The 17,883-nt window shown below is 35.2% G+C and overlaps 1 protein-coding gene across 6 annotated transcripts in view; it reads left to right on the top strand.

Annotated features, from left to right (window-relative positions):
• PAN3 (poly(A) specific ribonuclease subunit PAN3) overlaps window positions 1–17,883 on the top strand; it is a 75,444-nt gene that overhangs the window by 43,182 nt on the left and 14,379 nt on the right. For 5 of the 6 annotated variants that reach the window (XR_016463219.1, XM_090133731.1, XM_090133699.1 and 2 more), the window contains 9 exons: window positions 728–878; window positions 6,217–6,464; window positions 7,029–7,133; window positions 7,652–7,709; window positions 8,838–8,999; window positions 9,316–9,432; window positions 9,534–9,635; window positions 16,721–16,886; window positions 17,331–17,418. Coding sequence is in view for 5 of the 6 variants with exons in the window: in XM_090133731.1 (XP_089989857.1) it covers window positions 728–878; window positions 6,217–6,464; window positions 7,029–7,133; window positions 7,652–7,709; window positions 8,838–8,999; window positions 9,316–9,432; window positions 9,534–9,635; window positions 16,721–16,886; window positions 17,331–17,418 (1,197 nt within the window). In the remaining variant the exon portion in view is untranslated. The remainder of the gene's footprint in view (window positions 1–727; window positions 879–6,216; window positions 6,465–7,028; window positions 7,134–7,651; window positions 7,710–8,837; window positions 9,000–9,315; window positions 9,433–9,533; window positions 9,636–16,720; window positions 16,887–17,330; window positions 17,419–17,883) is intronic. The other variant, XM_090133709.1, reaches the window with a different exon arrangement.

Below are 17,883 nucleotides of genomic sequence, written 5' to 3'. Positions count from 1 at the left end.
CTTCCATTAATGTCTAGTGTAACTTGCTGTTCAGTACTAAGATTTTTGCCTTCTGAGCTGTAATTTTTTTCCCCTGAAGTCCTCATGCCTCCTCTCCCTGCCCAACCCTCCCCCCCAAAAAAAAACCCAACAAAAATCATGCACAGATTTTAAGAGATATCGAAAGTTTGTTCTATTTTTTATGTATTCATTAGTAAATAATGAATGTTTGACATTTACTTTTTTTGTTTCTGCTGTACCAAATTTAAGCTCGTTATTAAAGGTGTTATATAAGTGAAATATGTCATTAAAACAGAGGTTCTTTTCATAGAATAGGAACATGGTGGGTTCTTCTATTGCTTTAAGTTGGAATTGCTACTTTTCAGTGGATTTTCTAAAGTCACTTAAGGACAGTCTGCAGTAGTGGTGAGGCCTTCTCACTGTCAAATCAGTTCTCCAACTTTATTGTATAATGCTACTGGAAAGCCTTTTTGCAAAGTGTTTGTGTTAAATCAGCTCTTCATATGGAAGTCTTGCTAACTTTACTTCACATGTAATATAGAAAAACATTTATAACCTTTCATGCAGACCAGCTTCCTGTGTCTGCATTTCTTGTCAGCAAGTTGTACATAGTTTAAATATCCTCTGCGTTCAGTAGGCCTGCCTAGAAAGTGTTTTCTACCAAGTAGGCATTGTCTATCTATTCATGTTTAAAATAAACATTTAATTTACATTTGTTTTCATACAGACACCAAACCCCACTGCAAATGAATTTATTCCTAAAGGAGGATCAACCTCCAGGCTGAGTAGTGTATCCCAGTCAAGTATGTCTGCCTTCTCTCAAGCCTTGTTCTCTCATCCCTCCATGGGAAATCCTGCTGCTGCTGGGCTAGCACCAGGTAAGTTGAGAGTAATGATTTACAGTACATTTGCTTCTTTTAACTTTTAAGTACGCTGAAAATAATCTTGTCAAACTTATAATCAGGTTTATAGTGTGTAAGTCTGGCTACCTTCTACTTTTGCTCTTAATTTTGAGCAAGTCTTTGGGCATATGAAAGTGAAAGGAACTTGAGATTAATCTAGTAGAATGAAACTGAAGAAGCTGACAGGATAAGGGGAAATGTTTCAAACTAAAGGAGGGGAGATTTAGACTGGATGTAAGGAAGAAGTTTTCTACGGTGAGGGTGGTGAGGCACTGGCACAGGTTGCCAAGAGAGCTGCTGGATGCCCTGTCTCTAGAGATGTTCAAAGGCAGGCTGAACAGGGATCTGAGCAACCTGATGGAGCTGTAGGCATCCCTACAGTCGTTGCAGGGGGGTTGGACTAGATGACCTTTAAGGGTCCTGAATCAAATGATTCTGTGATTCTATGAAAATCAAACTGCAGACTCTGAAATTCATTTGGGCACAGCAGCACTGAGATTACCTCAGACTAATTTACTATTCATTTTTGGAGGAAAAGAGGTGCTGAATTATAACACACTCTACTCTATGCTGTCCATGATAGAGCAATACCTGGCATAGCTTTAAACTACCTCTGGTCTAGAGACAGGCTGCAGAGAATATGTATTACCATGCATTGGTCTGCCCTACTGATTTATTTCTAGAGGATGTAAATTAGACAATTATTTTCAGTGTTACTGATATACATGTGGGCTTAAATTTTGCTCAATAACAAAAGTAGAATATTAGCTTATACCAAAATCACTTGCCTTGCAAAGTATCCGTTAACTCTTACTTGTATCTACCATATCATTGTTATGTCACTTTCAATATCAACTTCTGTGTATAGAATTTTGACAATTTTTTTTTAAGTTCAAATTGTCCATGGATCTGTTAACTGCTTAAGATCAGAAATTCCTAATATTTACTCTGTAGAAAAATGAAATAGTTGCAAGATGCGAAGATGAGCAGAGCTGGATGTTACATATCTCAGACTCTCTAGCAAACTTCTTTATGTTCTTAAACCTGTGGCAAGGAACAAAAAGCATTAGGTAACTACCAAAATTAAAAGGGCAAATATTGTAACTTTTTCGTTTTTAAAACTAGTACTGACAATTGCCCTCCATGCAATGGAACTTCAGGCTTTCCTGATAATAAGGAATAAAAATCAGTGTCAGTATCACATCAGTCAGCATTTAAATAGTGCAGTGGTACAACAATTGAAACAGACTAGGAAGGTGATTGATACTTCTGCTGAACAAATGAATATGATGCAGTACTGTGTCTGATTTCATACTGTATTGTGCTGTGCAGTCTTATTGGAAAACTGTTGTGTTTATATGCCTCTCAGCCTTATCACCTGGATTGAAAAGTATATAAAGGATTTAATAGAATACAGTAAAATGGTCCACTTTTGGAAAGTGTCCAGTGGGATCTCAGAGGGATCCTTCACAGTCCAATTTCTTTACTATCTGTAAGTAATACTTGAAAGGATAAGTAATGCTGTTGATGAAAGAAGTTCTTACAACAGTTTGAGGTCCTTGAAATGCACATGCCAATACGGAAAATGATCTAGGCTCAAATACTAATGTTTCCTCAGGAGAAGAGGGGTGGGGGAATCCTTGTAAAAGCTAACTTCAGGCAAGATTGGCTTGTATTCTTGTTATTTTTGTATAGTTGCCAAGAATATGAGTTTAAAGCCAGGGGTCTGAGTCGGGTGCTTTGAATTTTTGTAGAAGCTTCTTTCTCTACGCTGAGTGCAGAATGTTCTGAACTTAAGTATGCAGTGTAAATAATATCCACAGATATTTGTTTTTATTTAAGAGATTTAGCTCTCAATAGTATATACCCTCCAGAAAACAAAATAAAACAAAAAACCACAAAACCCCCAATTTTTGCTACTTTAAGGTGACTTAGTCCTTTCAGAAGATCACCTCCTAAGTTCTTAAATAAGAAAGTGGTATTTATGCATGGGGAAATGTCACCATCTATGTCATAATAGATAACAAAATACAGAATTAAAGATGTTTGGAGATTGCCATTGAAGTGCATGTTATTGGTTGAGTTTGATTTTGCTTACCAGTGTAAAGAGTTTGCAAGAGTTCTTTAAATAAAGAGAAGTCTCCTTCCAGTTAAATTGTGTATATTCTCCAGTGGAATATAACTTTCATGAAACATGAAACAAGACTCCAGCTTTTGCATGAAATTTCTTCCTGTATTTTGTAAGGAATTAATATTTTTCTTTAAATAAGGAAATGTAGTAGGAATAACTTTTTTAGAAGAGCCATAGTTTAATTCATCTATTACAAAGTAGAGAGCAATTCTTTGATTTCCCTCTTGAGGATGGAAAAATTTTAAATGATCTCATCTATCTAATCTGAGACCTCCCTAAAGGTAGGTGTAAAACAAAAACATTTTTGGCACCCTAGTATTTTATAGGTAACTCTTCACAAAATTGATTGTCTCTTGAAAATATTTTTTCCACCTGTCTTGTTAAGTGGAAAAAATACACTGCAGGAATACTGTAGGAAGTGACAACCAGAAGCTAACCTATTATATCCACACCTGAACACCTACCCCTACTTCTACACGTGTATCATCGCATTTCTTAGATAAGTGCTTTCAAGTATAATCTCAACAATCAGTCTTCATCTCAGTCTCCAGCTTTTAATAGAATACTAAAACAGTGAAATAAAATGCCACTGAGATAACTGTCTCCCAACCTTTCCTTAAGTTCCCTCTTTCTTCAGTCTCAATGAAAATTCAAAAGTAAAAAACGTTGCGAGAAGAGAAAATGCAACAATAGAGAGGGCTAGCTTAATTCTTCTGTGCAAATAATCTTTCTCTATGTCAGCAGTCGAACAGCAGGGTTACAGGTACATGTAGGTAACCTGTGCTATCGCAGTCAATCTGGCAAACAGTTGGAAAACCTACAACCATTTCCATGTTGGTGTGATACCTTGATGTCATTTTTTAAAGTTTGAAGCAAGAGGAGCTCTTTTTTTCCTAGCAGCTTGCCTTTTAAGGAAGTATTTACTCTCTTTTTAAGATTCACTAACAGAAGGAATTGAGGGCCATCTAGTAGTATAATAGACTCAGGAAGAACAATTTGACATGCCTGTTTTAGTGTTTGACCTAGTAATCCTATTGGCATTTGAATTTTGATGTAGGGAACTTTAAAGTCATACAGAAAGCTTAAAAATGTTACTTTTTTGGTCAGGGTCATGGTGCAATTATATAAAATATAATTTTAATTAGAAATATAATTGTAATTATATTAAATCCTCTTTTTTCTTATATATTCATGATTATATACTTACATAAAAACGCGCTATTGAAGTAAGTCAGCTGATCTAATTCCATTGAGGTGTTCTCCACATTGACCACAATTTTACCATTGTGCTCAGTACTGTCTTTTTCCTTCAGCGTGAGTCAGTAGGAATATGTGTTTACCTTTTAATGCAGCCATTTTCATTTTCTTTCCTGCAGTAATTTCCACCTGCTGCCTTCCCTGGGTGTTTAGATTGTGCTCTGCTATCTCATCCTGTTTTGTTTTGGTTAAATATTAATATAAATAAGGTTTTAACTGGTTGAAATCCTCATGAAGCTGATGAGATCTGCTTGAGTTTGTGCACCTTAATTATTATTTCCATAAATATTTAGCTCTGCATCAGCTCCACTATAAAATTTTGTTGTGTGTGACTTAAACGGGTTTTAATTGTTAATACTTATGTACTCAGACTGCAGAATTTTATGCAGGTCTCTCAAAGATATCTATCATCTTGGATATTTGCTGCCTCTGCCTGCTGAGACCTACCACAGTACTAAATAGCAGCAAACTTCTTGTAACCCATGCAGTGGTGTTCTAGTAGCATGAAAATGAAATTTAATCAATTTTGTTTCATATCTTGAACAGATTATATGTGTTGGCAAATGAATAGCCCATATGTTCTGTCTGCCAGATGACTTTTGTTAAACTTTCAAGTTCCTTCTGAAATGACATTTATCAAGAGATCAGAAGGGCATTTGAAAGGATTCCTATAACTGATCATCTCCCTTTCATTCCATTAATGCTCAAAGACATAAAGGGTTTATATTTGTAACTATGCTTCAGCAGGAATACATTTTAAGAAACTAAGTTTCAGAGTTGAAAAAATGTTTGAAATTGTATCTGTAAGAACTGCCTATATTAGTTGCTCAAGAAAAAAATCTTTCAGCAGAAGTTTGAAAGGGATGACTAATATACATATGACTCAAAGAAGCAAATGTACAGTCCAATCTGAATGGAGCAACAGAAAACTTCAGAAGTGCTTCCCTTTGTATTAGTTGAAACACCACGATAACGGGTATCTTCTGCTAGTGATGTTACAAGTTTTCTAAAGGGTGGTCTCTTCAGCAGATCATAAACTATTATAAATAGGTGTACCTGAGAATTTGTTTATAGTATAACTCTTGAAAGATACAACCAAACAAATTTTTGTTGATTAAAATTATGTACATAGTGCAGGTTGCCCTTTTTTCCCCCTTACTGACACACTGTGTTTAGAATCTAAACTGAAGCTTCAGTTTAGTTGCCTGCCTTTCACTAAACTTACTGTAAACAGCAATCAAGAGAATAACTTTGAGAAAATTTTCAAATGCCTGTATGAATACCTTGCCGATCTCATTCTGGGAAGTTACCTATCCTTACATATCAAATAGTTCTTGAAAAGACTGGATTTTTATTTGATTATGACAGGAGAATAGGTTTCTCTGAAATGATTAGTAGTAGTTTATTTCTTATTGCTTATTTGTGTTCTGTAATCATCGGAGAGCTAACTCATAATAGTCATTCCTCGTTGTACTTCTAGTAGCAGGAATATGTAATTGGGACAAATGAGTTATAGCTTGGCAAGCTTCACTGACTGTTCCTCTGACTTATGTAAACATTCACTTACCACAGTTATTAATATTTTTTCCATATAGTTTAATAAACTTTCTTCTTCTAGACAAAGCATGAATTCAGTTCATCTCTCCTCTTTCTATCTATATTTTTCAGTTCTTAATATGAAGGTTGTAAGTTCTCAAGCCTTTTCTCTCTGAACTGAAAGACTTCTCAAGGAAATGTCTATTCCAATCTTGATGTTAATGTTTTACCTTTAACTCTTCATAAAGATGTGAACATCCTTAAGCCTCTCATCTGCTTGGAATATTATTCAGTTTTGAAGTGTGTGTAGTAAAGGATTTTTTCAAATTAAAGAAAAAAAGAAAGCAACAACAAAGATTTGATTGAGAATATGTTCTTCTTTTCTCTAAGGAATGTCACTATCAGCGGGATCTTCTCCTCTTCATTCCCCCAAAATAACTCCTCATACATCTCCTGCTCCTCGACGAAGAAGTCATACTCCTAACCCAGCAAACTATATGGTGCCTACTAGTGCCTCTGCTTCTGTTGCTAACGCTGTCTCTCAGCCTCCATCTACTGGCCAGGTGATCCAGAAGGAAACAGTGGGTGGAACAACATACTTCTATACTGATACAACTCCAGCACCTCTCACAGGAATGGTATGTTTGGTTTTAGTGCAAAAGTACATGAAATTTACAAAGACAGAATTGGTTAATGCTATACTAGTTATTTGTAATTTTCTGAAACACTTTTTCTATGTGAAGATTTAGCCTTTTCAATGTTGTGATTGTTTTCCAAGACCACTGAAATCTAAAGACTGAAGATTTTTTGTTCTACATTTACCTCTTTACCAACATATTTTGTATTTTTTAAAATGCAAAATTAGAGAACATTTTATGTATGTCTCAGTGAATACATACATAGAAAATATCAATGATTATTTCAAATTGCTTTCATGTTTGATAGGTTAAAGAAATGTTGCATTTATAGTGAAGGGGAAAAGACAGAAAAAAAATGTGAAGTATGTACTTACCAATGATTTCAAAGGCACACATTTATTGAGTATCACATAAGAAAATTGTAATGCACCTGACAGTGTATTCGTAACATGTTCTATGCCTGAAGACTTTATAGTTCAGTAGCTTAAACTAATAAGATGACAAAACTCTATTTTTCTTATGCTTAAGGATTTTAAACTGCTTAATATTTTTTTTTACTTCAAGGTATTTCCAAACTACCACATTTACCATCCAGCTGCACCTCACGTTGCTTATATGCAGCCAAAAGCAAATGCACCTTCCTTCTTCATGGCAGATGAGCTCAGACAGGTAAGATAAAAGAGAATTTAAAGTGAAATCATGTATCTTGGAGAAATGTAGGAAATTGGCAGTAGCAGAAAAGAAATCATGACTAAACAGCTGTGCAATCAGTTTTCCCTATGGAGAATTTTAAAAACTTAGTCCTGTGGTGGATAGAGTACAAGAGAATTGTGATGTGGGTTTCAGCATATGTTATTGTAGTCTAATCTGCATGCCATGATTGCCTGTTTGAGTATGTATTCTTACTTGTGTATTACATATTAGCATGAGTTCTTGCATAGCATTCTTTTAAGCTGTAATCCTATCTAGTTTTAAAGCCTTTAACTGAAAGGAAGGATGTTAGTTAATGAGCCCTTCTTTTAGGGCTTGGCTGAGACTACTATTCACTTCTGCCTTAATGTAGTAGATACCTCTGTCAATGCTAGTTCTGGCTAATGTCTTTTGCAGCTCCTCCATTGAAGAGTTTAACTTTTAAGTCATTAACTTTTCAAGCTAGTGTTCAAAACTTGACCTAATTTGTTCTTCAGGAACTGATCAATAGACACCTAATAACGATGGCCCAGGTTGATCAGGCTGATATTCCTGGTAAGTATTTTTTATAATTATTCATGTTGTTCTGTAGTCTTGCGTATAGAACAGTGGTTACCAGTGGCTTGAAACAAACCAACAACAACAAAAAAAACATAACTCTCCTGTTCTTAATTTTTTTTAATGAAGTCTGGGTTGTGGATAACCAAAACCAAAGTATTTTGGAAATACTAAATTTATTTCTTGTTTCTGTTCACTTTTCAATTAATTCTATTCTGTTTTGAAACGCTGTAAAGATTGGGAATACTTGAAATAGTGAAAAAGGGAAGATCATTTAGACAATAGAGCCTTATGCAAATTAGTATTGCATCATTTTCTACGTGAATCCTCTTAAAGGAATACCTAATAAGTGTTTTCAAATGCTATATTAACAACCTTGATTGTTTTAATGTGATTTGGCTGGTATATCAGAGAGGTTTTGTACTTGTTGGCAGGTGAGAAAAATGTACTACTTGTAATTTGATTTTTGAAGAATTTACAACCAGCTCTGTTTTTAAACAGATTGCTGTGTTTGGTTGCAGCATTCTTCTTAGTTTGTGTTTAATGTGAATATGATACGGTCTAAAATATATTTTAGTTTACTAACCCAGCTGACATACAAGTGTATCTCTTCTTGGGACTGTAATCTCTTAACCTGATTTGTAAACTTGCTGTGCCTCTGTTTACTAAACCAGTATGTTCCAACACAAGATTCAGGTTTGTTTCGTGTGATGGAAATAGGGTTCTATTTCAAGTGAAATGAAGTCTGTATGGAAATGGGTGCTTATCTGTGAGTCTGTGCAGGAAAAAATACCACAGACACAACAGAGGAATGTTCTTCAGAAGGATGAATTTTTAAGATGAGTGAGAAAACAGCAGATAAAATCAACAGAAGAGATGCAATGTTCTACTTGATGCAACTATTTTTATGAGGACGTTTATTTTAGCTTCTTGGAATCCCTTCCAGGAACCGATGTATCAGTATTAAAGCAGAAGCAGTGAATTTTTACTTAACGAGCATATAAAGAAAATGATGCATGGAATTTAGATGTTAGTGACATAGCAGATTTTGTTTTCTCTGTTCTTGTAATAATTCCTTCAAAATATACTTACATCTAATATATTTCTGTGCATGTACTGATTTAGCAGTTCCAGCAGAAGTGGACAGCTACCACAGTCTCTTTCCTTTAGAACCATTGCCACCACCCAATCGCATACAGAAAACAAGCAACTTTGGGTACATTACGTCATGCTATAAAGCTGTAAATAGTAAAGATGACCTGCCATATTGCCTTCGGAGGATACATGGTGAGAAAAACTGAGTAGTCTTTTTTTTTTTTTTTTTTTTTATTGCCAGGGGTATTTTTTGTTTAAATAAATATTTTTATGTTCTACGTGTAGAGCTTGAAACAGCTTTGATAGAATTATTCTGTGGGTGTAAAGAGAGCAAGAGGTTCCCACAGACCTGGCACTCCTAAGCATGCTGGTCTTATTTTAGTGTTTGATTACTTTTCACTATTTTTAGAAGACATAATAGTAGAAAAAAAACCCCCAAAACAATAACAAAACCAACAAAAATAACATTCCCCAAACATATTTAAGTATGTTTTTTGATCTTTTCCAGGTTTTCGTCTTGTTAACACGAAGTGCATGGTATTGGTTGACATGTGGAAAAAAATTCAGCACTCAAATATAGTAACCTTACGTGAAGTGTTTACCACTAAAGCATTTGGAGAACATTGTGAGTTTATATCTTTTTTTTTTTTTCCTCCCAATTAATGTGTTGTGACTTTTTAAAAATATGCTGGAGTTAGTAATTGTCACATGCCTCTATTTTTTAAGCTCTTGTTTTTGCATATGATTTTCATGCTGGAGGAGAGACTATGATGAGCAGACACTTCAATGACCCTAGTGCTGATGCCTATTTCACAAAAAGAAAATGGGGTAAGGAAAACATGTTTTCATAGTATACTGCTGTAAACTATTCCAATACTTGATCAATTAAAAAGTTGATCAGAAGAATTTATTCATCTTCGTTTTTTTAGCTAATTGATTTTGTCATCCCATAAACTGATTGGAACAGAACTTTCTTCCTTTTCTGTTTCTGAATGAAATTGCTGAATATAGGGTTGGGGTTGTTTTTATTTTTTGCTTTAATTTTTGAAATAACTTATTACTTGAGTTAAATTTTTCAGTTTGTAAGTGAATTAAAATTCTTTGCCTACAGGAAACTTACATGGGGGGATTGAGAGCCAAGAGCTGTGGGGTTCTAATTGCAGAGCTGTCACAGGTGACATCTGATGCTTATTGGAGATATTTCATACAAGGCATCTGCTTTGTCAGTGTGATGCTTGTTGTTCAGATTCTCTGCACTTACAGAATGGTGTGTTGTGTGTTTTTTTGTTTGTTTCGTTTTCCCTGGAAATTATTATGAGGAGTAATTAGGCAGTGCTTTGTTTAGTTTTTTTTTTGAAATGTTAAGTACTAGTTGAAGACAAGAAATGGATCAGAAAAAATTTCTAATATATTATTTTTGACAAATTCTGTATCATAGGTCTGATTTTTTTTTTTTCTTCAGATTTATGCTCTGAGAATTAAGGGTACATCATTAGGAAAATCTATCACAGCATGTTAAGTTGTCCAGTAGAACTCATATCTATATGGTTAAACTCCTTCCCTCCAAAACAGTATACTGTCTCTTCGTGCCTTTTAGAACCAGTTCTCAGCCCATATGGTCTGAAGACCACATTCAGGTGTTGTCATTCAGGAGCACAGCAGGCCAAAACTGAGCATGAACTAATATCATACTGAGAAAGAAGTACACTAACAATTGAATGGTAAAAATGAATGGTATCACAGAATGACTTTAGGTAGGAAAGTACCCTTGGAGCTCACTTGTCCCAGATTCCCACTCAATACAGGACCAATCTTGAAAGTGAACAGAGGACAGTAATAAAGCCTGTGACCTGGACTTACTTATTTTATTGATGTAGGTACTGCCTAAATGCCTTTAGGTGACCAGCTGTGTTCATCTTTAACAAACTGAAGTTACTTCTTTCTTGTGCCTTTTGAAATTAGAGCCTTTACTTGTGAATTCAGTCTCTTTTAAAGGCTGACGCTGACTATCTGGTAGATCAGATCTGGTAGACCAGAGGTTGCTACTGCGTGAATACATTCAGAGCCTTGAAAGTTCATTTAACACTGAATAGTTCATTCTACTCTGTTGTACTGATCTGACCGGTATAAATAAGGTTGGAACTTGAGTTCCCCACTGGTTTTAGTGATAATACCTCATGCTAGAACCACCCCTAGGCTGACTTGTCATATCTTATGGCAAGTTGAAGATCATAATTACAAATTCAGTGAACTTGATGTGAAACTCACTTCGTATGGCAAACGTGGAAGATCTGCTGCTAGGTTGATTGTGATTTTTGTGCAGGACTAGTCTTCTGAGTGTCTCCCACCTGTGGTTTGTTCTGGATAAATTAGTAGAAGGCATAATAAATATTTTTGGGACATGTCCATTTGCCATACTGGGAAAGAATAAGTTTTCTTCCTTTTTTTTTTTTTTTTTTTTTTGAAGCAGTCATGCCTCATTAATTTATTGAAACTCTTTGAAGGGAAGATAGAGTAAATATAATTTTCAGTGGCATCCATAAGACTCTTTAAAGCAAACAACAATGAAACAATCCTAAGTGTTGATCAGATCAGAGAAGTCCTCAGTAAGGTTAATAACTGATTGAAAGATAAGAAACAGTAAAGAGTGTACAGTCAATTTTCATAGTGAAGGGTGGTCACTCATGGAGTGTCACAGGAGTGTGCTGGCGATTGTGTATCTTAATACATTCACTTATCTGTATTGAAGGTAAACAATGCTCTGTCAAAGTTTGCTGATAATACTCAACTTATTTGAATTAGTTAAAAAACAAAGGCTAATTGTGATGGATTGCAGAAGGATCTTACGAGACTGGAAGGCTTGGTAAAAACCTTTCAGATAAAATTTGGTGTAATAAATGTAAATGAAATGATTGAGTGAAAACATATAATCCTAATTTTAAGTATAAAGTGATGACCTCTGTCATGGCTGTTACTACTAGAAAAAAATAACGTCTGGGGCTACAGCTAAGTAGAGTAAGGAAAATACTGTCCTCTTGCTTGAATAGAAATAAATAGCAAAAGGATTGGTACAGATAAAGAAAAGAGTAAACAATGAAAGGGAAGATGAAATATTCAAGATATGGTTGCACTATAGATTTATATTGTAGCTGTACCTTCATCTATTTTGAGGGTTGTAAAGAAATTGAAAAAGCTCAGAGGTGACAAGGATAAGCCTGTGTATGAGGAGCAGCAAAGTAAAATAGTGCTTTTCATGCTTTTAAAGATGGAGGGAAATATGGTGGGTTTAATAATGAGTGAAATATGGTAGGTATGTGTAAATCATCAGTGAAAATAAATAAGTGGCAATTGTTTTGTTTCTTTCAATGCAAAAAAACTAGGGACAGGCAAAAGAAACTAGCCAGACAGCAAATTCAAAACCAGCTGAAGATAATAGTGGAAATTTGTCACAAGTTCTTGTAGATACTTGCCTGGGTTCAAAGGGAAAGTGTGCTTACTCACAAAAGAGAAATACTTGGAAGTCTGTTAACCACAAAGACGATGAGTAGCTCAGGAGATCTTCCTGCACCAAATCACTGGAGGATAGCAGAATATTCTGTTGTTTGTGATCTTAGGTATTTATTGAGATACTTTTCTGATTTTAGTGTGTTATTGAAACAGGCTAGAGGGCTACCTTGATCTTTTATTTGACCCAATACAGCCTTTTTACTTAGGCAGAGATGGTTTTGGAGCTGAAAGACATTAGCTTCTGTTTAGCCACAACAAATTATTTAATTAAAGTGAATGACTGTGGCAGATCTTCGTGCTATTTAAGGAGGAAAGTTCTCTCCTGATTGTGACTCTTCTGGTCTTTTTATTATATAAATTAGAAGAAAAAAATAAGTAACCTGCTGCTGACCAGTTTTACCAAACCTTTCTGCAAATCTTTGCTCTGACCTTTCTTTTTTGGTAACTGGTGCTTTCAAATCTCCTCCTCTTTTGAAGGAGCAATTTAGAAGAAGAGAAAAAATAAGATTGCATACCTATAACTTGATTTCTCAAAAATTCCTGCCTTCATGGATCCTTTCTCCACCCCCTCACGGAGTTTCTTGGCCATCTGCCTGCCTGGAGGAGGCTTCCAAGAGAAGCAGGGGAATGGATGGAAGTTGGGTACTCTGCAACATGAGGCCCAGATTAGTGCAATTGCTTTTAAAGTTTTAGGAGGCATGACACTGTCAACCTGATCAGTGAACTCAATTTGATTTTGGATATGCAGCCTTATTTATATTGAATGCTCAAGTTGGCAGCACTAGATTTTGACAGTTAAAAGCTGAGGATTATGGTTTATGTAGCTGTCACTTCTGATGTCTATGTGGTCAGCTGCAATGAAGTTTATTTTTTTCTTTTGCCATGCTATTTGCAGACATTATTACTTTGTAGATATGGTAGTGGGGGGGAAAAATCAGCAGTTTACATTTATTTCTATTCTGAGCACTTGCAAAGCGTATGTCTTTGTTGCTTCTGAATTCTACAAAATTTATTCCTTGTATTGTTCTTTATGCAGTGAAATATTCTTTCTTGAAGTGGTACAATATGATAATCTGATATTGTTCTGTCAGTTAAATATTCACAAGTTCTAAAATTAAAGTCTGCCTTTCACTTACCTTGGAATATATTTATTTAAATTATCACTATTTGTTGGACTCTCATTTCTTGTATTTCCTCAATACTTGCATTTTGACGAAGGGTCTGAACTTAACATTTTATTAAAACAGTTTTAATGTTTGTATGTTTTTTCACTGTTCTGGTACTATTCAGTTTCAGATTATGGCATATGTTAGGGCTTTTATCTCTGTAGACATGATTTTTTAAATTAGTGAATTAGCCCAAAAGTACTGAAAACCTTTTCTCTTAGCTCCCTAATAATTTACTTAAATGGTAAACCACATTCTCAAGGTACGTATTTCCAAACTGCCAGCTAGAAAATTCTGGCAAGTAACAGTTATGATGAATTTTTGGGAGGGTTAATGTCAGAGATGAGCATGCCTCTCGTATTTCCTTTGATCTGTATATTGAAAATACTCTCAGGAATTAAACGTGGTGTACAAGCACTTAATGGTAGCTCTCAGCACCACAGATTCTGTTTCATAGCAAATTAATATTTCTAGTAAATGTGGACAAGCTTCCTGGACATTGATTTCCTTTGGACACATTGGCAATAGTAGTATTTAATCCAGAAAAGTGGACATTGTTGTTGACTTTGTAGTTTTTGCATTCCTCAGTCACTGAGTGTGTTTTTCGGAAGAAATCTTTTCAATTTAAAATGAGTGAAGTTATGTACCCAGACTGTGATGAGCAGGAGAAATTTATTAATATTTAATGTCAGTACAATGATTCTCTGTCTATGAATGTTATAAAGTCAAAGATGATTAAATATTCTATTGAGAGCTTGAAGCAACTCTGAAATCTAGAAGCAATGCCAGAATATAGATACTGCAGCTTTTCCTGCCCATCTCAGGACTAACTCTGGCTTCGTCCTTGTATGGGAGAACTGAACTTTGTTGGGGACGAAGAAGAGAAGGGAAATAAGAAGACACAGCAGTGCAAAACGTGCAGTTCTTTCTCATCTGACAACATCATAGCACAGAACTGAAAAGTAAAAAAGGCAACAACAAGAAAACCCCTATTGAGTTCATTTTAATGTAGCAAGAAAAATAATGGACTACTCATGTTTCTGGAGTGGAAGTTCTTACATTTTTAATCTTCTCCATTATTATTTATGTACTGTGTCTCAGATGAAAGCACTAATAGGAGCGAGTCTATCCTGCTCCAGAGGAAGAACATATTATGAAACTCTGCAAGGATTCAACCCATGCTATGAATTTATTTCAAATCAAATATGAACTTCTGAAATATTGCTTCTTAGACTAATGTAACTTTGATCATTTTTAACTTTTTTGAAAAATTCTTTTTATGTTTTTCAACATGCTAAGCACTCTTTGGAAAGCTTTCAGCTGTGTGTTTCACCTGCATAGTGAGCTTTTGAGTCCTGTTTCCTTGGATCGTTGCTCATGGGCCATCTGTAGCAGGCCTGGTAGGCCTTTAGGGAATGTGTTTCATAACCAGCATTACAGCAAACTGAACTGCTTTTAACTTTAGATGTTTTGAACAAATGGATATATAAGAGGGCGCTTCATGTGTGATTCTGCCAGTGTTCGAGCTTGTACCTTTAGTGGGAACAAGGGCTACTGCCTCAAAGCAGTGGCCTGGATTTGGCTGTAGCCTCAAGCAAATCTTTCCAGTAGTAAACAATACTGCTGCTTGATTTAGATGTTCTGATAGAGAAGGAGAAGCTGTGATCTCTCCATGATGCTTTTAATTTGGAAATCGAAGGGTAAGTGTTCTGAAGTCACAAGCAGAAAAATAGCCCCCAAGTTCTGGCTCTTTTTATCTTTGGAATGTTATAGAGCACTTTGTTTATTTTGTACATATGTAACTGTTATACGTATGTAACCATCTTACGGAATCCATACGCATTGCGTTGTATGCATCCCACACAGTGCTATTTACCAAAAACATACTGTATAACAAGTAATGGCTAAGAGAGGAATCTTGATTAATACAGGAACTTACATCTCCCCAGTCATTTGATATCATCATCATTTTTCCTATGCTGAAGAACAGAGAAGCATGGAGGAGGGGGTAGAGCTTGCTACATGAGATTCCTGGTATGCTGGCTTGTGGGAAGTGATTTGCATAACAATTCATTAGGAGGCCAGAAAAAACAAGTATACCGTGCTTTCAACCTTCAGTTGATGTACCAGGCTTGATGCTATTTAAGGGAGGCAGTGCCTTGGCTTTTATAATCTAAACCAAAGCAACTTAAACTTGCAAAATTAACTAGTTGATTTTTTGTCATCAATTTTTGTCAGACTGGGAATGCCCTCAAACTATCATGCTCACTCCAAATCAGTATATTTTGAAGTAAAGCTTTCAATAATGTTTAATTTTTCAGTGCTGTGTGTGTATACGTGCAGAGGCACACAAATGCTTACTTTGACCAAGTGCATGGATATGAATGCATTGGATGCTGTGAAAGAAACACAAGAAATGAATGTTTCTCTGGATTTAGTTTCTTATCTTGAGCATTGTGCCATGCAAAGAGTAGCTACTGTGTGTCGAAGACATTTTACAGAAAGTAACGTTTATCTATGTCTTATTGTTTTCATCTATGACTCAGTCTTACTGGGAAACAATCTGTAGTGTTGAATATGGGTGTTTGCAAATAGGTAATTATACTTTTGAAAGGACTACAAATTCATTCTGAAATGGAGAGTTACTTTTGTGTGGCCTGTTAAACAAGGGTCATAGAGTGATGACTTGTCAGTGAGTTGGGTCACGGCAGAACACACATGAAGTTGTGTTTATGCTGTTTAGCTACAAGATCTTCCACTTTGATTTGCTTACATAGTTTGAAACTAGTTTGGTCCATTTTCCTCAGTTTTACCAAATAGACCATGTTTGACTTGTATACCTCCCTACAGTAAAGGAGATGAAACAGGATCTGTTGCAGCTATTCTGATATGTACTTGTTTTTTTTTTAATACCATTATTTTTACTTCTGAAATACCTACTTCCAGAAATTTTAAATGGTGCTCTTTTTGCAGTGAATATTCATTCTGAACTTAAAAATCATCATAGTTTTCCTGAATGTGAGTGGATATAATAATACCTGGGGAATTGGGAGCTTTTTAAAGTTTATTGTAGTTACAAAAATAAAATTAAATAAAAATCATTAAAAGAAAATATCTATCTGTCTTTTGATAGCCATTGATTAAGAAATCAATTAAAGGAGTAACTTTATATTTCAAAATGTTTAGCTTTAATTTTTTGTAGTAGCCATCTGTTAGTACTAAGAATATTTTCCTTACTAGGTCAGCATGATGGACCTCTACCACGACAGCATGCAGGTTTGCTTCCAGAGTCATTGATATGGGCATATATCGTGCAGCTCAGCTCTGCCTTACGGACCATTCATACAGCAGGACTAGCATGCAGAGTTATGGATCCAACAAAGATTCTAGTAACTGGCAAGACAAGGTAATGAAAGCATTAATTTTCATTGTATACCATGGTCTATATTCATGGTGGCTGCTGACCATGAACTTTTGTTAGACAAATAACAAATCTAATTAGAAAGAGCTGTTACCTTTAACTGATACGAGACAATGTGCTTAATTTGTTAGGATTTTTTCCCCAAGTTCTATACATCTTTCAGGAAGGTTTATGCACTGTCCCCACAATACTGGTCAAGTCCTCTACTGCCAGTTTAGTAACTTAATGCTTTATTTGTAAATTGAAGACCGTCTGTCTGAATTATAAAACATTAAAATCAATATTTTATGCTTTACAGTACTAAGATGCCTTTTTTTGTCATGTTAAACCATTCAGTTAAGGCATTCAGTGGTATGAATATTGGGATAAATAGAGTAATCAACAAAACGTAATGACACTTGTTCTTTTTTTGTTGTTGTTGTTCCAAAGGTTACGAGTAAATTGTGTTGGAATCTTTGATGTTTTAACATTTGACAACAGTCAAAATAATCCACTGGCGTTAATGGCTCAGTTTCAGGTAAGACAACAGTGCTATAGTGAGGTTGGTGACTTGGCCCAGAGAGTACAGAAAACCAATGTGATTCCTCCTGGAAGTTTAATATTTTAATTGAATTGTAGTTGATGTATCTATCTCTAAAGAACTGTGTCTTTCATTCCTGATTTGATCTTAGCTTAAATTTGTTTGTAATTTAGAAAACTGAAAGTTCATTTTACTATCTTCTGCTTCTGAAATTTCAGCAAACTTGCAGAACAGGTCAAACTACTAGTATTTAACAAAATAATTCAGAAATTGTTGGAATCACAGATTTTTAATGAGAGAAAGGAAAATCTTGCATTTAGTGATAGAGATCAGAAAATGTTTCAGTAGCAGTTTTTGCTCTTTCTCGTATGTTTTAACAAAAATAATTGTGACAAATGCCTGTTCACGGAGGAGTAAGAGATCTTTTTAAGTAATTGCATTTAGGCCTTCTCCTCACTCCTA

Source organism: Phasianus colchicus, chromosome 1 (genome assembly GCF_987193195.1).
Source record: "Phasianus colchicus chromosome 1, bPhaCol1.hap1.1, whole genome shotgun sequence".
Classification (NCBI taxonomy): domain Eukaryota; kingdom Metazoa; phylum Chordata; class Aves; order Galliformes; family Phasianidae; genus Phasianus; species Phasianus colchicus.
The sequence above is the reverse complement of the archived record's forward strand: the minus strand, read 5'-3'. Positions and strand labels throughout refer to the sequence as shown.